The 22,026-nt window shown below is 37.1% G+C and overlaps 1 protein-coding gene across 2 annotated transcripts in view; it reads left to right on the top strand.

Annotated features, from left to right (window-relative positions):
* The window catches only part of CHID1 (chitinase domain containing 1), a 94,282-nt gene extending 73,051 nt beyond the window's left edge, over window positions 1-21,231 (top strand). For both annotated transcript variants that reach the window (XM_084208304.1, XM_084208303.1), the window contains 3 exons: window positions 16,597-16,677; window positions 18,994-19,036; window positions 21,061-21,231. In XM_084208304.1, coding sequence (XP_084064430.1) covers window positions 16,597-16,677; window positions 18,994-19,036; window positions 21,061-21,159 — 223 coding nt within the window. In that variant the 3' untranslated portion in view covers window positions 21,160-21,231. The remainder of the gene's footprint in view (window positions 1-16,596; window positions 16,678-18,993; window positions 19,037-21,060) is intronic.
* Window positions 21,232-22,026: the final 795 nt, after the last annotated feature.

Genomic DNA, 22,026 nt, shown 5'->3' with positions numbered 1-22,026 from the left:
TTCAGAGGATATGTGATTACCACACCCCTGCACTGTCATTCTCTGGAAGTGACCCTGCCTGGGGCTGAATGTGGAAATGCTCAGAACATGCCAAATGCTTGTGCAGCACTTTCCCATGTATGGGCTGGGCTGGTAAGGAGAAGCACTGCCTGCAGTCATAGCTTTGCCATATTCTTTCAGTTGATCCCTCTGTAGGCTGCAGGTCAATGAGTAACTGGCAGTGACTGGATGCTGTGCCAGTATTTCCCAGAGTTGCACTGCCAGCAAAACCACATGACACACAAGTTTTGGGTTTGAAATACCTTCACTCCCCTTTGGGCTTAGTGTTGCAGAAGGGCATGAACACCATCAGACAGTCTTTGAATTAATGAATATTTTCAGGAGTGAATAATGCATAAATCCAGCTCTTACTGCCACCAACAATCCATGTTGTTTTATAATGAAATATGCATTTCTTTTATATTTGAGAAACATAAAGTACATTCATTTGTGGCTAGTGCAAAATTTATGATCTTCTTAATTATTCATTTCAATGCTTTTTAAAGTTTGTAGATATATTTAAGTGACATGACAGATGACCATTCTGTCCCTTACCAGCTCTTGAAAGAAGATATGATAGATTTGGAACTCCTAAGGCCTGAGCCTTCTCTTTTCCCCATCAGTTTAGATATGATCTCTGCAGTCTGCAACCCAGGTTGCCCAAAGCATTTGAGCGTTTGGTTCTTCCTGAAGTCTTCTGTAGCACAGGATCTTAATAGAAAGAAAATGTGTGAAAATGTTTGAGGCTCTGTGCTTGACCACCTGCAAGGCAATACTCAGTGGGTTAGAGGGTGAGACCTAGAATGCAGGTTTTGTGTTACTGTGCTATGTGCAAATTTGAGATGGAAGCATTCAATCTGTGTTCATGGCCTTGTGACTTTACCTTTATAGTCAGGATTTTTATAAAAGAGCATTTATCTTTGTAATTGACATGAAGGAATAGAAATTTAGACTTAAGAAACACCAGTAATAAATCATAATTTGTCAGGTCTGGTTGTTATATCCAAATGGCAAACAAGAGCAGCTGTGTACTGCTTTTGAGTTTCATTCATGTCTCTTGTATGAGCACAGCTCTAGGTTTTCTAACTTTGTTTTGTGCAATTTATATGCTTTACCATTGCATTTGTTGATAAACAAGACACTAGGAGAAGATTTTTATAGAGTACCATTCTGAGTAATCAAAAAGTGAGATGAATATTTGGTTTTGAGAAGTTTTCCCATTTTCCCTGTGAGAAATCCCCAAGTACGTCTTTCAGACGCTGTTTTCTAAATGCTGCTCTTTGGAAAACTTGATATTTTGTCACTTCTTTGAATACTGTGAGCATGGTTTTGAAACAGGCAATTGCAAACCATAGGATCCAGTTCTTTCAGCTTGCTGAGCTGTCATTGCAGCCGCCTCCAACTGCTCTGTTTTTCCTAACATGAATTACCTTGATCATGTGTACACTTCATCCACTGCCCGTTTGAGACTTACCATGATGATTTGCCTGAAATAACTCAGCAAGACATTTTGCTGAATTTACAGGTATAAGACTGCTTTAACTTTATCACTTACTGCTTTTAACATGGTTATGTTCTTCTCTGATTCAAAATTGTGGACTATACACTCCTTCAATTATCAGGGTTCTTCCAGTGCTATTCTCTCCTGCATTAAACTGCTCTCTCTAGGCTTTGAGAATTTTACAGTTGTAGATGTGGTGCTTCACTTACTCTTGTACATCTGATTTTATGACATAAATTAGAAAAACTTTTTTTGTTTTGTTTTGTTATTAAAAACACTAGTAATATTCCTTACAGTCACTGTACTCTCATTGTAGCAAGGAAACTGCCCAGTATTTTGATTTACAGATACTTCAAATGCAGCAACTGATGCTGTCGCAGAATGAGTGTTTAACACAGTGTAACCTTTAGACTATGGTGTGTCCTCCCAAGAAATTTCTTATTTCTCCCGAAATTACATTTAAATTCAGCCATTGTCCTGTCTGACACATCAGTCTTAGCAGACCATGTACTTCCCTTTACAAAGTCCTCTTCTGCTGGTTCAGCAGGGGAGCATTCCACAAATTACTTAATTCTCTTTGCTGACATGCCTCACCGGGACAGCCAATACCAGAACGACGCTCATCAGCATTTTCTTTGATGTATTTAATTTTCTGTTAGTGAACTAAAGCTGATTTTCACATTCAGTGCATATTGAATATCTCGGGGCCAACTCTGAGGTACTGTAAGAAGGGTTTTGCTGTCTGATTCTGTTTTGCATCATCTGGGGCTGAGGGCCTGATTTCTTTTCCTCTGCTGTGCAAATGCACTAAACCAGGTCCCTTTACTGTTCAACTCCAGCTGTGAAAGGCTTGATCAACAACTGGTAGCTTTTTCTTGAATGCTAATTTTAGAGATTCTCTAGTTAGCTAATTGTGGCCAAAGGGAAACTGAAAAGCATTACACCCATCAAGTATTTCACCATAAAGATTACCTTAGGCATTAATCATTGCCCTTTTTTCCTGAGGAATTTAACCTATTCAACCAGTGCCTGGACATAACCCTGAGTAATGTACTGTAGAATTTGAAAAGGGAGGTTGGACAAGATGACCTCCTGTGGTTCCTTCCAACTTTAGCCATTCTGTGATTCTTAATGCTTTTGAAAAGAAAAAAGGAAGTAGCAGAGAGCAAGCAGATAAATTGTTATGTCTAATTTCTGTTTTTTGCTCAACCTTCTGTACTGGCATTCTGTTTCAGAAATTTGTCTCATAAACCACCACAAGGTTCTCCCTGAACCTCCTTTTTCTGTGGGCTAAACACCCCTGGCTCCTTCAGCTGTTTCACATCAGACCTGTGCTCCAGATCCTTCCCCAGCTTCATTGCTTAGCTGAGTGTTTTCTAGAGGTTGCTAGCTTGTCATTTACATAATGCAGGGAGATTTAAATTATTTGGCTCATACAGAGAAACATGGTGAAATCAGGCTTCCACCAAGCAAGGATTGTTGCTGAATCCTCCATGGCCCTTTCCTATGTGAACTAAAATTTAGACCTGAGTCTCTTTATGTAAGGCTTTAAAATAATGTTAGAAGTAATTCATGTAGGCATGATATTCAGTGTGAAGTTTCAATGTATCTAGTAAAAGCAAGTACAGCCTTGTTTTATGTTGAGGATATTCTATATTGATAAATTACTTGCCTGTCACCATAAAAGAGAGGTAGGAGTAGCAAACCAGCAGCAGAACATTTAACTCATAACTGGTCTATGAGTTAATCCCTAGGTCCTGCTCCCTCATTACTAAATCCCTTAGATTTACTAAACTGGTGGGAGCAAAACTTGCTCTCGGCATCTACTTCAGCCTTGTAAAATCATCATGAACTTCAGCAAATTTCAGCACACAATCTACATATTAATTTTTCTTATGTCTAGAGAAATTAAAAAGGTATTTTATTCTTCTGTCTCTACAAACGTAATCCATTATGTAAATTGAGTAGTTTTTGTTCACATCTGATATACTGAGTGATGTTGTTTTCTATTCTGTTTTTAATATGTGTGGGTAAGTATATTGACTTTTTTAGTACTGATATTTTAGTAATCAGGCTTATTGCTATTTTAATTATTTTTCAGTCCTATTGTTTCTATGTTTGTCCTTAAATTTTATGTACAGTTCATCTTTCTTCAATCTATCCTGAGTTCTGAACATTGAGAGAAGTGCTTCTGAAGTTACTCAATCCTGTCATGTAATATAGTTATGTAGCTATGATATTTTCTGAAAAATCCTTTCCTTAAGATTTTTTCTCCTGAGAAGCTGAGAGGCCTCAGGAACCAAATGTAAACAGTGATTATCTGTTGCTGTAGAATGCGACAAGTAGATCTGTGATTGGTCTCATGTAGTTGTTTCTAATTAATGGCCAATCACGGTCAGCTGACTCGGACTCTCTGTCCGAGACACAAGCTTTTGTTATTCATTCCTTTTTCTATTCTTACCTAGCCTTTTGATGAAATTTTTTCTTCTTTTAGTATAGTTTTTAATAGAATATATATAATAAAATAATAAATCAAGCCTTCTGAAACATAGAGTCAAGATTCTTGTCTCTTCCCTCGTCCTGGGACCCCTGTGAACACCGTCACAAGTTAGGCCAACTTGATCATTTCTCAGCCTCCCTTTCCCTCTATGATCTTTTGGGGAATACAGTGAAGATTATCTGGAATCACATAAAGAAATTTAGAGAGTTATTTTAATTTTTGGATATCTGACTTGATTTTTTTTAATCAATTTTTTTTAATGATGTTGCAGTATTTTTGAAGAAACAATTATACATCATTGCATCTTTAGTTGCCCATGTAGGGATAAGTCACTGTTTTATCATAAAAAAATCCCCATCATTATTGACCGGGTGGGTATTGTTTCTGTCTAGTTTAATTTATAACATTATCCCAGACTTCTGTCCTCAGAAGACCTTGTTTCCACATAGGTTTTTTATTTTAATCCATGGTCTTCCCACCTCTGTCATAATTGCTTAATATTTATGCATGGTGTGAAATGCTGTAACAATGAGATGGTTTTGTGAATTCTTCCAGCACTCTTCTATTCAAAATCTTCTTATTTTATTGTAGGTACAAATTAGAGCAAAGATGATACATTTGAAAGTGAAGGTGCAGAACAAAACTGTTCTGCCATAGGAGAAGAATATGTAGTACCTGCCAGTCAAGTTCATTAAATTATGTTGTTATAGCAACTGGTTAGCCTCTTCCATACTTAAAATATCTTGTGTCAAATAATTAGTGCTGCTTAATTGTATTTTATTGCAAAAAAGGCAAGTAATATAAGAGGTTCTTGCAATGGCTGTGGGGCCAGAAAGGGTCAGAAACTAGTTGTAATTGGAATATGTTTCGTGAATGTAAATTAATAGATCTAGTAATCTATCTCTTCATTCCCCAGGATCTAAAAAAAAAGTATCCAGCATACTTGAATTGCTGTTCCTTGCTTGGAAATATTAATGGATAAAAATTACCTCTTATCCTCAATATTTTTTTTTCTTTTGTTCTCTTCCTCTTAGGAAGTCTGTAACGTGTGATGTATGTGGTAGCCCTTTCCACATAGACAAATGGCCTAATAAAATGCATTTTGGGCTTCTCAGGGCATTTCTCTGTATTCTGGCTGTCAGTCATGTGTTGCAGCAGGTTCTTTTCGTCTGAGTTTGGTTTTCTGCTTGAAAACTTTCTGAGCATTTGATCAAAGACAGCAGCCATCGTAATCCACAAATATAGAGCTTTATGGGAGAGAAAAGATTTCTAACAACATAATATTTGAGATTTCAAATCAGCAAGTGCCCAAATCAGTCAGCCAAACAAGTTCAAACAATGTCAGTTATGGAATTAGAGCCTATTGTTAAGACAAGAACCTGCACTTTTTTCATGGTGTGAGGAGGTAATTTTTATTTATCTTCAGGACTTCTGGAATTGATCACCAAGCATTTTTGATGCTGAGTACAGAATCCATTTTCTGCCAGTAATGGTTCTTTACTTACAGAGAAAACTGTACCATACTGATGGGGTGGGGGATTGAAATTAAAGAGCTTCTGAAGTGGTGCATTAGTTGTGTGTAGACTACAATGTGTATAAAGCAGTACTGGCACTTACAGGAGTAGCTGCAATGCAGAGTGAGAGAGGAACAGATTACAGCCCTCCACTTCATGTAAAAGTCAGTACAACTAAAATATCACGCAGCAAAAGCCTTACCGATCCCAAATGTAGGTCAGTAAGTCTTCCTATGCCTGCAGTTGGAACTGTTTTGCCTAATCCAGGCAATATTCCCCATGTTATCCATGCTCATGCATTGTAGGGCTTTGCAGTTCTACAGCTGACAGTCCCATCTGTTTCTCTTCATCTCAAAGTCTTGCTCTCATCCTTTTTTTACGTGTCTTCACCTAACAAGGTCATTCATTCTTCTTCTCCGTGCATACCACTGTAGCAAGAGCTCGTGTTAATTAGGTATGTAGGGCACAGGGAGTTATTCCCAGGTGGCACGTCTGCCATATGGTTTGGAAATAGCTCTTTGCACTGAAAAGTAGAGCTTTACTTCTCCCCTCAGGCCTGCCTTAAGGTAGAAAAGTTGACTTGTTTGTGGGTACGAACCTTTCAGAATCTTGTCAGACATAATTCACCAGTAACAATTTTTTTTAAATTAAAGCAATCAAATGCTTTTTCTGGGCCTCTGAAAGAAGCAATGTTCACTGATTAAATCAGATAAAAAAGGAAAATGAAAGCTTCTTTCCCCAACAGTTGTTTCTGAATTGTGCTTTAATAAAAAAAGAAAAAAAGATGTTTCTTCATTCCGCATTGTATCCATCTCTCAGCCACTATGCTTTTAGAAATTGATCCTTTGGAGTATTTTTTGCTCTTTAATCTTGCTTTTGACTCTCTGGATTTGCCTTTCTTACATGCATATCATAATCTTAATAACTTGCTTAGCTTTACAGCTAATAAGTGTTTAAAGGACATTCTTCTTTTATTGATTGCACAGCTGTACTGGTTATTGCTCCATGTATTGGATGACTTGTGTAGGTAGTGCAGAGTGAAAGTGTTTTGAAAGTGTTATTGCAATTTAATATTTTTGCATATGGAACAACTTGGGGACAGAAATGCCTGACTGTTTTAACTTTAACAGTGTATTAGGATAATTTGTCAACACTTACTGTCTGAATTTGTTCAAATAATTGCAAAAAGCAAACTTCTGTCATACAAGCATGGCAAAAGAATTTATTTTCTAACTTCCCCAGATATTAATAAAATTTAGATGTACACAGATCCCACATATGCTGAGTATAATGCCCTTTTCGTTCTTCCTTTAAACCAAAAATTTCTTGAGCCAACCAAAGATCTTTTGAGAGGTTAATGCTATAAGTGCTGTTTAATTAAAGATTTAAAAAATTTATTGACATGTGCCTGTTGGAGGTAAATAGTATTGCATTTTGAAATTTAAAGGGGGCAAAAAAGTCGTGGCCATCATTTTGTCCCTTGATTTGCAATCCAAGTGTTACTGTTTAAGTAACAGCTCTTTTGGAAATAATTTTAAATAAGTTCATGCATATTTCTTTTTGCTTTAAAATTCAGTATTAATCTTAGCAGATTTTTTCAGAAGGAAGATATGTGTGTTCAGCAGAAACTAAATAGATAAGAATGTACAAATAGTTTTTGGAGTTACGGCAAAGATACGGAAGATGTTCTGCTGTTTTTTCATGATGAAAAGTGCCCAGGCTTTTCTTTAAAGCTGAACACTGTCACATGAATATGCATTAGTTTAACTAAATATCAAGAGATTTAAAATTCATGTTCTCAAATATTTACTTAACTGCCCTGATGAAGATAGTTGCTTAAAAGGGCATAAACTTCCGCTCTCATTGGTTAAAAGATAGTTTATGACTTCATAGCCTGTCTTCAATTCAAGTCATGCCAAAAATTGAGGAATTATAAGATATCTAGATTTATTTTAAGGCATGTTAAAAATGTATTAACCTTCTGAGATTTGCATTTTTTATGAGAGATTAATACTCATTTGCATGAATTTGTCATCATTCTGTCTTTTCAAAAAACAAAGTCTGAAAGTCTTACATTGGTTCTGTTGGTGTACACAGTCAATTGAGAGGAGAAAGATCCCTCTGCCAAGTATGAAAAATTAGCTCAAATCAGCAGCAGTGTTCTTTGTTCTTCACTTCATCTGGTCCCAATAGATGGAAAAGAGTATATAGTTCATATCTTTATGGGACACTGGAGGTTTGGAAAATTTACTGCTCTGCCATAGATTTTCCTTTAGGATAGTTAATTTCTCTAGTTCCAATCCTTCCTGCCAAGGATGGAATTTATGATTTCATTCATATGAAACTATCTGCTGTATTGGACTTCATAACCTTAACATATTACTGTGCTTCTATAACTACTCCATGCCAAAAAAACTATTCCTGAATTGTGTTTCTTTTATTTTATAGAAGGTGTTTGGTGTTTAGCTCCTCCTTCTTCCAATACCTTTGATAGTGTTTCTTTACGCAGCCAAACCACTCATTCATGACAGTAGTGGAAATTGTAGGCCTGATGTGATGGTCAGCTAAGGAACTTGAACATTCTTCTGAGGCTGCTTGGAAGTGCAGGTACTTTTCTGTGTCCTGGTCTCAGAAGCAAAGGGAATCCAAATAGTAGTTAGCTTTTTCAGGGTACAGTGTCCTACTGTAGTTTAATTTAATTGTCTGAAGTCCTGTTTCCTTGCAGACAGCTCTGCTTCAGTGTGACCTCCTATATTGGGAGAGACAACAGAGGCAGCATTTCATTCCTAAGGCACTTGCTGACCGGGGTCAGTTTTACATTTCAGAGTCCTGCAGCCTGCAAATTTTGTGCTCTGCCTGACTTAAGTCACTTGGGAGCAGATCCTCCTCTTCACTCGTGTCCTTGTCCCACGCTTGGTGCCTTCGGCTGCTTGTTCCCTTGCATGTTCCCCAATGCATGTTCCCTTCATTTCTCCTTTGCTACCAAGTGTGTCCTTGCCCCTGCATGGGACTCAACCAGGGAATTTTAGCAGCCCTCTGGAAACAGGGCATGAGCACCTGCCTGGCTGAGGTGGAGGCTTGGAGGAAGAACTGCACTGCTCCTTTCCTGACACAGGGCGAGGAAAAGATGCTCCTGCTGGCTTTTGTGTTTCTTAAATCCACTGGATGACATTGCTATTGACCTTGTGTTGTGTTGGGATGATTTAAATTCAGGAATGGTTGAAGAGAGATACAAGAAGCAACTGGGAGAGCTAGGAGTGATATTTGATTGAATTAAGATATCTGACCTTTTAGAAGTGGATGGAAAAGAAATGTGATTTTTTAATATGTACCTTTTTTAATGAAGGAGGTATAGAAGAATTAAGAATATCAAAGTAGATGAGTTTGCACTCAAAATTTATTTTCATACTGGTGGGGATCAAACTCCACCTCCAGTACACTGAATTAAGATTAACTGAATCTGATCAGGCTACAAATCCAGTACCAGGCTCCAAATCCAGTGTAACAGTTTTCATTGCTAATCTGTGTAGCACTTTGTAAATAGAGCTGATTTGTGTACTTTGAGCAAGAAGAAAATCTGTAAAGTTTTTGTGATGGGAGTAAAAGAAATCCCAGCAAACCCAATGTGACACACAACAGAAGTAGCATAGTTTTTTAGTTTTTTTTATTTACAGCTGAAGCTGAGCAGCAGATATATAAGTGGATCTGAACTTTGTTCAGCCTCACATCCAAAGATGAATAGCCCCACTTTTTCAGATGCAGTGCTTATTATGTCAGTTCTTAGAAGAATGGAGCTCAGTATTTTATTTGGAGTAATGGATCTGAAAATGCTTCAACCTCAATTGAGTGTTACCTAAACATTTCAGGAAATGGGCCCTTAAACTAGCAATTTTATCTTCAGAGATTTTATTTTTAGGATGAACCTGCTGGTTCTTGAAACAAGCCTGTAGGGATAAACAAACATTAGTTTTCATCATGTTGAGAAGTATTTTTAAGCAGAAACACTCTGTCTTGTCTGAGACTTTAAGACAGAAACTAAGGCAGATTATTGGGTGAGCTGGAGCGGAATGTAAGTTTTTATGTATGGTCTAGGAAGCACTAATACTTCCACTGTTTCTTGATGATACATTGCCTTATAGGAACCTATTAGGACCTGTGTTTCTTCTATGAAGGATGGGCATTAAGCTTCTGTAATGTCAGTGCAGTGGTTTGACCCCAGCTGAGGAAAGAATCACATTGACTTCTCAACAATACATATTTTCAATTTTCCTTTAGAAACAGTCATGCTGCTGAACAGCAATGTGTTACTGAAGGCACACAAACAGATAAGCAAAACTCCTGCCTCAGTCTAGTTATGTCCTCATTGTCTAAGAAATAGCTTTTGACTTAAAAATCAAAGTCTTGTTTTCTTTAAGGAGATTTTTGTATGTTCCTCCTATATCCATCACTCTGAGTTAAAATCTTAAATTTATAGAAAAATGCTCACACCTTTCTGCCTTGTGTGTGATTGATTCTATTAATAGATCAATATCTAACTGTAACTTTGTGGGGTCTTTTTTTGGTAAAGAACCACCATTTTGGTTATATTGAGAATTGCAGCATGCACTGTACTGCTTTCAGCTGTACTTGACATTCCCATGGATAATTTGCAGTGTACCACTGTGCAAACTCTCAGGTGGGTCTCCCTATAAAACCTCTGTGAAGTTGATAATAAGGGGCACTACTAACATATAAAGCTCTATACATAGAAATAAGTATTTTTTAATGTTTTCTTCTGTTGCCACAGTAAAACTCCAGAAGGTTTTGATGCTTATTGTTTCTTGAGACAGGAATGCTTCTGAAAAGCTTGACATTGTCTACTGTGTCTCCTGAGATCTGTAAATTAGGAATAATTTTCTGTCTCTCCGCAGTTGTGTCCAGCAAAGTATTATTGTTTCCAAATTACTTTGGGAATGGTGAACAAGATGCTCTTTTGAAGAGCCCAGAGTAATGATAGGAATGTCACTGAGGTTCTGCTTGTTTTCATTGGGCTGGTGCATCATGGCAGAAGTACTAGGTCAGTGGGTTTGTGTGAGGTTGCTGTGGAAGTGCTGAAAAGTGTCATCTATCAAGTTTGTAATGAAGTATTGTGAAGAAATCAGTGAGAATGATTTTATAAAACTTACTGAAAGCAATACACCCTAAAAAACTACTATGTTGGAAACCTGTTACTATTAAAATAGTAAAAATATTCCTATTGAATTTTAAAACTGACAGAGCAAGGTTCAGGAAGCAAGAGAGAGAGATCTAGAGAAAGATGATGCTTGCTTAGAGATTTTTCATTTCTAGGCTGCTACTTGGATATTATAACAGCTAACTGATTGATGTCTCTCTTCAAACTGTGTTTATTAACTCTTTTACATTAAATAATCTAAAGACTTAACAATTATTTTTGAATAATATACCCCATAGGCAGGCTAGCAGTGTGCTCTCCACTCCTCTTAGATGCATAAATCTTCAGAGTAAAAATTATTTCAATGTTGGTTCATACTTTTGATTCTCTAGAACATACATAGTAGCTGTCTTTTTTCTGGATAACCTATTTGCATTTGAAAGAACTTGTGGGATTTGTGTTAATAAAATCTGAATTCTTTAATGTGCAAGCAAGGGATACAGTGCTATGCAACGTTACCACCTTTTAAAGTTGGAAGCATATAAATTGTAAATATGGTGTTATTGAGTGGAGAGAGGAGGTAAGTAAAAGGTGCTTAAGTGATCCTGATGGAACCAGTGTGGTGAAAGCTTAATTGTTCAGTCTGATTTTGACCTTTTTTACTGCCCTGTGTAATGCTGTGTATATATACATATACACACACACAGAGACATAAATAACATGATGCGGTTAATGATGCTGCTAGGGTTTTCATAAATTAATGCATGCTTTCAAAAGTATTTTAAAGGCTAATATATTAAGATGGTTAAATTGTAGGGCATCTCTGCCTTTTGCAAGGTGCAATTTTAGGGACTGAGTGATTGAGAGCTCAAACTCTGCATAAAATCATTTTTCTTTTTCAAAATTTTTCCTTTTGTGGTTTTATTTATTACCATTGAAAGCATCTTTTATCAAAAATTCATTTCATGACTAAATCATTCAGTAGCTTATAGGATATTTAGAATCTTTGTATTTGTTTTTTAGAAATTATCTTCTAAGAACCTTAGGCCAAAAAATACCCACTTCTAAAACCTTTTTTTTAAAAAAAATGTCTCCAGATTGACAAATGTTTCTTGGCATTTTATCTCAACTAAAAGGAAATAATTTAAGAAAAACCTTAAATAGTAAGTGTCAAGGTAGCTAAATTTAAGCATTAAATAAAAAGGGGTTTGACTTACAGGTTATATATACAACCCCTTTGAAAAATCTTGTTTTGAAGATGGGTATCTTGCCATTCACAGAGTGTCCTGATGTACACAGAGCAGTAGGGAAACGGACTGGTACTGTTTTCGAAGATATGTACTGAGAATGTTCTTAGGAGTACTCCTGTGAAAACTGTTTTGGAGCTATTTCTGTCTGTTTGTTTTGCATCAGAAATTGGAACTCTTGAGCTCTAGAGTACAGCCTTTCATGTGACTTCTCTTACTTTCATTAAGAGATACAGCTCCCTATGAAGGGGGAAGATGGGCCCTGTCCATCTGAGTCTAAAACTTGCCATGCATAAGCACTGTTGATAGTTATGGAGATACGATTCCTGGTAGGCTCACATTTTAATAACTGAGCCTATTGAAACTGAAGAAAACAGAAAAGAAAATGCGTGGTATAGATTTTCAAGCTGGGTAGTATTTTTGTTATTTGACTGAATCTCTTAAATTTGTTACAGTGGAAGATAAACTCAACTTTCTGTAGCAGGAGAAAATGATCCTTCATTCTGATTAGAGACCTATTGCTTCTTATAAGAGTTTTGTTCATGTGAGAACTGGGGGGAAAATATAAAGTCTTAGAAAAGAGCATTAAAATGCAATGTATGCTCAGCAGTGGTTTCCTTTGCACTAAAGTTTTTTTGGTTGAGAGTGATTCAGGACTAGTAAAGCAAAACACCTGAAGATTAAAAAGTTTAACTTCATAAATAAATCCTAGTCTAAGAATTAAATACAAAGCTATCTCTTCCTAGAATGTAAATTTTTGTTGCAAAAGATATACTAGAGATTGGTTTCTTTATATTCTCAGTGAAAAAAGCATTTTCCAGGAAGATAAATACCTTCTTCGGGGGGACTAAAGATTGTGGGTTTTACCTTAACATATTCCAGCTCCATGCCATTTTTCATGTTTTGGAAGAAAAGCATCTAGGAAAAGGAACACCAGGCATAAATCCTGAGAAACTTTCATCTGGTTCCTTTATTTATTCATTGTATAAGCAGTAAAGTGCAATACTGTGTAGGTGTAGCCACATTATGGTTGTTCATAGGTACACATCTTTGGCAGGACTGACTTCACAGCAACTCCATAATGTGTATGTTTTGGCTTCTCCTTTACTTTGCAGAAGGGAGTGTTTGTTTTAACCCAGAGTGTTTGTAACCACGAGTAACTGTCACACAAATAATTGTTCTCTGAATACCAGGAAGTGCCCATTTTGACAAAGGCATGGCAATTTAAGCGAGCCAGAATGGCACTTATCTGTGTCAGAACATACTGTGTCAGTATTTGCAAGGTGGACATGCAGGTGACATCTGCCTTTTGTTACCATTGCTGATGATCCATGCAGATCTTGTCATTTCTATATGTTGCAGTGGTGCTTCAATAGAGGCTGGCATCAATAATCCAGATACTTCATCCTTGCTGACCTTGTTTCAGGTTAGCACCTCAGAAACAGCATGACTTGCTCTGCAAATGGTCACAAACTTCCCAGGAAATATGTAGTGCAAGGCTGTGAAGCTGAGTTTTCAGTGTTTTTCATTCTCTTAACTGCTGAGGCAGCTTGGTAAAAGAAGAAAGGTAGTAAGTTAGGAGCTGATGGATGAGGAATTAGTCTGGATAGCAGTATAAAAGCAAAAGGGAACTGGCACAGAGGCAGTGGAAAGAGGAATAAATTAGAAAGAGAGGATGAAAAAATAGCAATAAATATGAGTTGAAAGGTATAGAGTGAATTGAGGGGTAAAAAAAAAAAGCTGGCTGTGGTGACCTTCTTGCCCTTTTCTTTTCCTCTTTGAGAACCTGAAAATTTATCTAGAATTCTGCTATCCCAGACACATTGGCGGCCCTTGTCTTGTTCAGTGTGATGGCAGATTTTGCTTTTCAGTTTATTTATTTACTTATTTATTTTAACCAGTGCATGTCAAATATTTGTTGAGTCAAGTACTGCCTCAGCTAGGAGATACTATACTTAGAGTGCCTGGTAAGCATTAGTTTAAGTCAAGCAAGTGTGTTGTGATAGAGCTGCTGCAGTGTTATGCAGGAACCTTTCCACTTTTGATGAACATGGTAGGATACTACAGAGATAATAGGATAATATGGCATCTCTTGGAGTTCTTACCTTCTTTCTTTTGCTGAAAGAAAAGGAATCAAGTAAAGGGGAAATGACTACATGGGTTATTCCCAAGTTAGGGCAAAAGAAAACCCATGGGAAACAGATGTGGTTTGCTGATGCACCTGTTCCCAACTCTTCACAGCAACTTCGTGTCTGGTTGAAAAAGATAAAGCTTGATTTTCATAGGCATTGAGCATGCAGTTGCAACTGAAGTAAATGAGAGCTTGTTGTTTTGAACATTGTGCTTGGAATTTTTGTAGTCCTTATCAGAGAAACAAAAAAACCAAGTTCATATGTTTCAAGTAGGCTCCCTAAGATTAATGGATAGCAATGACAGTTTGGGGGCTAATACTTCTTTTTTCCCCCAACTCAAGCTTGTAGCTAGTCTCCTCACTGTAGATGTGATTTCAAGATGAACTTTTTCATTTTTGCTGTTACATACTGTGGGGATAAATGCCTAGAGACTGAAGAAACGGAAATAAATTCTCTGTGCGTGGTCAGGATCGGTGCTCATTAAATGTGGTATATGCCTTAACAGGTTTAAAATAATAATATACCTCTAATAGAAAAGGGTATAATAATTGGTTCCACTTGCAATTCTATTTTTAAAACTTGTTCATAAGTATTTCAAGCACTCTTTAATTGTGTTGGGAATTTTAGCAAGCAAAATTAAGATTTCCCATCTAAAGTCACACATTCAGGAACAAAGCTATGTGCCAGGATGTCTTGGCTGGTAATTTTGGTTTTCTGCTCTGGAACATCTTGGTACCATATTCTATATGAGTATAGATTCCTGTCATTACTGAAATGGGGCAGGTTGTTAAAATCTGTCCTTAAATTTTAAAAATACAAAACTAGGTTTCTTTGCATATGTTTCTAGTAGGGCAACTTAAAATTTGTCTTAAAAAGGGATGAGACGGTTCCAAAGGTCTAACCCCATTGGAAAAGGTCCATTATTCCAGGGCATGTGTGTGTGAGGGAGTGCAAGAGCTTTTCATGTTTCCATGTGCTCATGTGTTCCTGTGTGTTTGCTTATGTAGATAAATCCATGCCTGGTGTGGGTTCATTTGACATAAATACAATAGAAGATCTTTTCTAAACCCACTAGCAGTAGTAAACAATTAGCCAATATATGAATGAGCAAGGCACAGCAAAAGGGAGAAGATGATCCTGGCAATGCTGAATGTTGTAATTGCATTTAGAATAATACCAAATGACAGAACAAATCTTTTTCAAACTGAGCAATACAAAACTTTTCTCTGTGTCTTGATGTATAATAGTGAGGTGGAGTTCCAGCACTGATGCAGTCAGGATAGTGGCTGAAGGAAATTTCTTAATAAGAAGGTGGTTTGAAGGAAATGTTTCCAACCAAATCTTGTCATAAACAGAGAAATTATTGCAAGAATGAGACCAGTTGTGGGATATGGCTTTGCTAGACCTTTCAAAAAGAGATGGCCAAAGATGCAAGTTAAAAAATGCAGAAGAGACAGGAGAATGAGTTCTCATTTTTGTGTGACACCTGTGTGGCCTCTATCACTGGCAGTAGCTTGCCATCTTCTGGTCCTCTGACACGTGGCAGCCAGCAGCTTTGTTTCTGTTTTGCTGTCAGAATTACAGACACTGTCTCTGCACTGAGAGGATACTATGAGCTATAAATTTGCAACATACCAGCTCTTCTGTCCTAGTTTCCCTTGCAGGGTTTTGGGTCCAAGTAGTACTCTATCCTCAGTTTGTGGCAGGGGAGATAGGTCATTCCATGTTCAAAATGTCCATGCAAGAAAATAATACCAAAAAGCCAGTGATGGGGAAAATCCATATGCAGAATAATAATTTAGCAGTGAACTTTCCTTGACAATTTCAGTTTTAGAAGATTAGCTAAGCCCCTTACCTAGAAGAACTTGCCTCATAGTGGAGGACACAGCTGTGTAAAGCCTAGGGAAGACTTCAGTTCCTGTGCTTTGGCATATGGATTTCAGACTGTAGAAATATTAAAACAGTTCCTTCATGTATCCTTGCAGATTTGTCAATCAATGAACATTAATCAATTCACAGAGTCACACAAATCACAGAATGAAAAAGGGGCCACTGGAGGCCATCTGGTCCAAGTTCCCTGCTCCAGGGACCATATTACTGAGGCTGGTGCCCTGATGCCTTTTGAATATCTGCAGGGGAGGAGACTCCACAGCCTCTCTGGGCAATCTGTTCTAGTGCTTGGTCACCCACATAGTAAAGTGTTTCCTCATATTCAGGTGGAAGTTTCTGTGCATCAGTTTCTGCCCACTGCCGCTTGTCCTCCTGCTTGGCACCACCTCCTGGCACCGTCCCTTCAGATATTTATATGCAACACTTTAGAAAAAAAATAGCCTAAAAATGCAAACATAAATTGTAAAGTGGTTTAGGAAATTAGTTGTCGACAAGAAGATATTTTTGATACTGTGCTCAACATCTAAACATGGTAAAACAGCTCTTTTGAAATTTCTGCAATGTAATTTCATAACTGCTTCTTAAAAAAGTTAATTCGTTATCTATGTTTTTAATTTGTAGGTACATTGAAACCTTGAAGGAACACAAGCCAAAAATTGTCTGGGATGAACAAATTGCTGAACACTACTTTGAATACAAAAAGTGAGTTACATTTATACATTCTGCAAATATTTTTGGGCATGGGCCAATGACTGTAGTATGCAACTGAATTCAGCAAATGGAAATTCTGCTGATTGTGATCTGTGTCAACAATGAACTGCAGAATAAAAGAGTGTTTTGGATGAGAGGAAAAAATCGGAGAAGGATTAATGAAATTACGTAAACTAGGACAATCTTTAGAAGAGAAGTCTGATGGGTGGTATCCTTCGAAATTATCCATCAAAGTTATCTGTTGAGTGCCAGTTAATCAGAGGCTCTGAGAGGAGTACTGGGAGCTGTCAGGTGATTACCAATAACTCAGACAAAAATAGTTTTGAAAAAAATCTATGGTACAGGAGGCTGGTTTCACAAGTCCTAGTGCTAAGATTGTTTAAGTGACAAACTTTCACTAGATGGAATGGACTGTAGAGAAATGTAATAGAAGTAAAACTAAGTGACTTCCAGATAAAGTTTTTGAAAGAACTGAGAGCGTTAAGGGTAATAGTGTCCTTTGTCCTCCCTTGTTCATTGTGAAATGACAAGAGGATTCCTGATCTAGAAGAATCCATTTAAAATAGATTCAAATAAATAAACCCAGCAACATCTTATTAATATTTGGATAATTTGCTATTTTTATGCAAAAATATCAAAATATGCAAACTTATACAATCAAATACTATTACTTCTGCAAAGGTGTATCTTGTATTTTACTCAATGCATTGTTAATGTGAAGACACACAACTGAAAGGAAGAGTAAAACACATTTTAGAAGCTTTTAATAAAAACAATCAAAACTTCTTTATTTCCAAAACAATCTGGTCTAAAACATTTTTCAATATTACAAAAACCCAACCAAAAAACAAAAATTAAAACTAAACCTACAAATCATCTACCTTTGTATTTTTAGTTTAATTTTCAAGGTATTTCTCAGCCTGTAATTTTCTTCTGACTTTTATTTATCAGGAAAAAAATCTGTTGTTGAGCAGTGTTTAAATTTGTTTTTGTTTCATGTGTTTGTATGAAAAGACTGGGATCTCTATGCCTTCATTTTTAATTGTTTGGTATCCTTTTGCAAAATTACTTTGTACAAGCAATTACAGTTTTTTGTGTTAACTAAAAAGGAATAAATCAGAAGCTCTGTTTAACTGATCTTTAATGTCCAATCCTGTTGGAGACACGAGCACTAAATGAAAACCTATGCTCTCAAAAGTGTGTGTCTGAGGACTCTGTTTGAATGGCATGCTTCTGGGATTCATGTTTGAATCACATTTCTTACATGGCAAAATGAACTTATGGCAAAGGGATAGCTTGTCAGTAGTACTTCCTCTTTTTTCTTTGAAGCCAAACTTTGGAGGTTCTTATGTGGGGCTTCCTGGAGGAATTTTTGATGCATGAAGCCCACTCTATCTGAAAATCACTCTAAACTTCACTTGTGCTGTGCTTGGCAGTCAGCTGAGCAGTTCAGCTGGCAGCAGGGGAGGGTTATTTAAAGAAATGTTTTTCAGTTACCACTTTGTTTTGCAAAGGTTCAGTTATCTTGGATAGGGATGGCAGCCAGGCTGAAATATGTATGCTTCCCTGGTGAAGCCTCTCACCTGGAAATCTTGCAGGTCTGCAGCAGCTGAGAAGTGAAATCATGAATCTTTAAGCAAAGCGCAGCTAATGATTTCATGTTGCAGGAAGAGACTGTCTATTACAAATAGTTGCAGAAATCTGAGTGCTTGTCCCAGTGCACAGGCAGGTATTCACTTATGTAAGTTGTGAGATTTTAGGAGCAATTCCTTCTTGGTCTTTCCCTGCACTCTACTTTTTCTCCTGGCCTAAGTGGTAAAGTGGTGCTGTGAGACCCCTTGTAACTCATCCTTCTCATTACTAGGGGTTTAAAATGCCACCTTGGTATTTGTGCCCTGTATAGCTTGCCCTGACTGTATATTTTATACTGCTGGCAGTTAATTTAGCCTGAAAGAGAGTAATTGAGGGAATTGGAGAAAATATTTCACAGTTTGCATCAGAAAACCAAATGTCTTCATCTTTTTCAGATGCACATTTACCAGGCACAACTGCCTGTTACAATCTGACAGTTTTGTCATCCAGTTGCAACAAAAGATCTCAGTGTTTACTATGATATGGTATCAAACCAGCTCTGTTGTGAGATCTCTTCTTGGATCTTCTGTTTTCACTGTCAGCCTTTTCACAGTATCACAGAATCTCAGAATAGTTAAGTTTGGAAGAGACAAACCTGAATTTTTTTGTAGCCTTAGTTTAAAATCCTGTTATCTATCAAAGCTACTGTGACTATTTGGTTTTCTTGTTTTGCAGAAATAAGGGAGGAAAACATGCCGTCTTCTACCCAACACTGAAGGTAGGTGCCACTTTCTCAGGTCAGAGGGCTGTAAGAGGACAGAGATGTTTACTTGACCTGTTTCATTATTGGGACATTTCAGAAAATGTTGAACTGGCTTTAGGTTTTTGTGAAAGAAGTTTGCCGTCATGTAAATGTTATGTAAATTGTTATGATTCAAAGATTCAGCTGCTTGTGCAAGAAGGTTGGTTTTTTTCTCTCATGCATAATGAGGTTTTGGGATCTCTGAAGATAAAGCATGTCTAGAGATAAGACACACTAGGACAAACTGGTGCTGTAGAGGATCTGTTCAAGTGCACAGCTCATGTAAAATCAGAGATGTTGTTAGCAGATTCTCAGACAAGATACCAAAGGAATTTTCCTTCTCATCATGGTGGCTGGAGAACTTTTGCCTTCCTTTGTAACAGGGTCCTGATTCTCCCTGACAGCCTGCATCAACCTGTTTTCTTCAGTTCTGTGGAACAGAACTTCAGTATGTGGGACATGCTTTAATGTTTTGAAAATTTCTACACAGTAGTCTGCAGCAGAGCAGAATACCGGATAAAACGGTTAATTACAGCCGTAGTTCCTAGGAAGTTATCTTTGGAGTTTCTCAAAATAAACTGAAAAAAAAACTGGAAAAGCCAGTGTGTTAAACTTCGGCTGGCTTTCAGTATTGGAAGGGAATTGCTTCTGTAGTGAAGCTACATTGTATTTACACAGACCAGAGACTTTTCTTATGGTCAAAGTAGTATGAAATTATCTAAGGCTCTGTTTTCCTGGATTGTTATCTTAAGTACCATGAGTAAAAGTATTTCCAGTATGGGTGGAAGTACTATCACATATGGGATATTAACTACCACATCTATGTTCTTGCTGGTGCTGCGTGTCTGAAAGTGTTAGAAAGTTTCATTGTGTAGGTATCAGAGAAAAGATAGCTTGTGCTGTTAATGCTGTTTTCTTCAGCCTCAGGGAAGGATTTCACCCTGCCATTCTCACTACTAACCAGGTTAAGAAAACTCATTTCTGTACATTTCTTTCATTATTTCCTCTCTAACAGATGACCAATCAACTGTGGTGATTGGTGAATGCATGGAAATGGGTTTTCTTTCAATTTTCAACATTCTTGTAATTATATAGTTTGAGATTTGTTTGCTGGTGAAGATGGTTGGGAAACGCTGAATGTTATTACCTCATGAAAAATGTGTTTCTTTCCCCTTATAATGTTATACTCATAGACAGGTTTCTCAAAATTAGTTTGTTTGTGACTGGTTAAAAGCAGTCATGAATGCCAGGCCCAGTGGATCTGTTAATGATGCTGTGGTACTTTATTCTGTTTCCCATGGAAATTATTTTTAAACACATCCCTAGTGTGAGTAGCTTAAACATTGCAGTGCTGTAGTTCAAAGTAAGAAAACCTGAGAGCAAAAAATTGAAAAATAATTATTTTTGTTTGAATTTTTTAAAAAAAGGCAGTATTTGAATTGTGGCATTGCTTCCCAATGGCTAAACTGACTCTTCTAAATCAATGGCTGGAGCTCAGAGATACTTTGAATTACTATCTCCAAGAATCTCTCTAAAATAGAATTTTTGTAATGTAAATTGTGACTCTGTCCTGGGAAAAGGCAAGGGTAGGCAAGAGATATTGATGGTATTTGACAAATTGTTCTGATCGTCTTCAGTGATAAAGTTTTATTTTACCCCTGAGATATTTCTGGGAAGAGTTAGAATTTCTGTACATTGTGAAATGATAGCCTAAATTAGAATAGTCCTTTGCATAGTTCATAAATCTGATTTATTTCTGTGGCATTTTGTCAATTTAGCTGGTAATCTTTTATTAGGTCATTGAATTAACTGGTACGATTAACTGTCTTTGACTGAATGATTGCTTGCTAACCAGAGAGTATTTGAAATACAGACAAGGTTTTTCAGTAGCTGGTTCAAGGGTAGATGTTTTTAAAAGGTCTGGTAGGGGCATGAAGAGATGGCAGTATGGTGTGTCTGATATCTCTGACTGAGACATGATTGCTTTATCTTTCTCTTAGTCCATCCAGTTGCGCTTGGAACTTGCAAAAGAATTGGGCACTGGAATATCCATCTGGGAACTGGGACAAGGCCTGGACTATTTTTATGATCTGCTTTAAAATGAGAGATGATCTTAGAAAGACTTTTATTTGCTTCACTGAGGCTCCACCTTCAATTAATCTGAGTATCCTGGAGAGGTGATTTTTAAAACATTTTTTGTAATTTATATCATATCTGTATTAAACTTGCATTTTTTTCCCAATAAAGAATCCTTTTTGATTTGCTACACAGACATAATTGTTGGTATCTGATAAAATTCTGATAAAAACCCACAGAAATTTCTCTTAAAGCACCTGAATTCCTAGTCATTGAAAACAGACCAACATAGCTGTATGGAGCCAGAGTGGAAAATATTTTCTGAAATGTTTTCTACAAGAAGTAAAATGGGAAAGTTGATGCCACCTGATCATAGTTTAAGATGGAGACTTTTCAAAGAGCAACTGGTAATAACCAAAGGAAGAGAACAAATAAATCCATCATATTACACCCAGCAAATTTAAAATCTGCTGGACTCTGCATCCTGCTGTCTTCTGGTGAGGTAAGTGAACATAAAATGTCAGGAGGGGAGACCAATTAGAAGACTTTCCCTCAAGCTGGTAGAAAATCAAGCACTGACAAGCTAAGCTGTTGGCTCTGTTTGTTTTGTCATGTTAGTAAATTCCTTAAGTAGTTCAGTCACAGTAATTTCAATTTATGACATGTTTCTAAATCATTCTGGTACAAGAGATACTCTGTGATTTCTCTACTTTGCTTAGCCAGCTTGGTGGCTCAGTTATAGCCCTAGAGCCTGATGCATTAGTGGCCAGTTTGTGGGAACTGTAACATTCAGCAACAAAGGCTCTAATGGTAATCATGGATTCCATGGACATGATGGATTCCATGTCCCCAGCAGACAGAGCCCCAGTAGCTCTGACAACCCCTTTACT

Source organism: Fringilla coelebs (assembly GCF_963513975.1).
Source record: "Fringilla coelebs genome assembly, chromosome: 6".
Lineage (NCBI taxonomy): Eukaryota > Metazoa > Chordata > Aves > Passeriformes > Fringillidae > Fringilla > Fringilla coelebs.
Note: the sequence above shows the minus strand (reverse complement) of the source record. Positions and strands in the feature narration are given on the sequence as shown.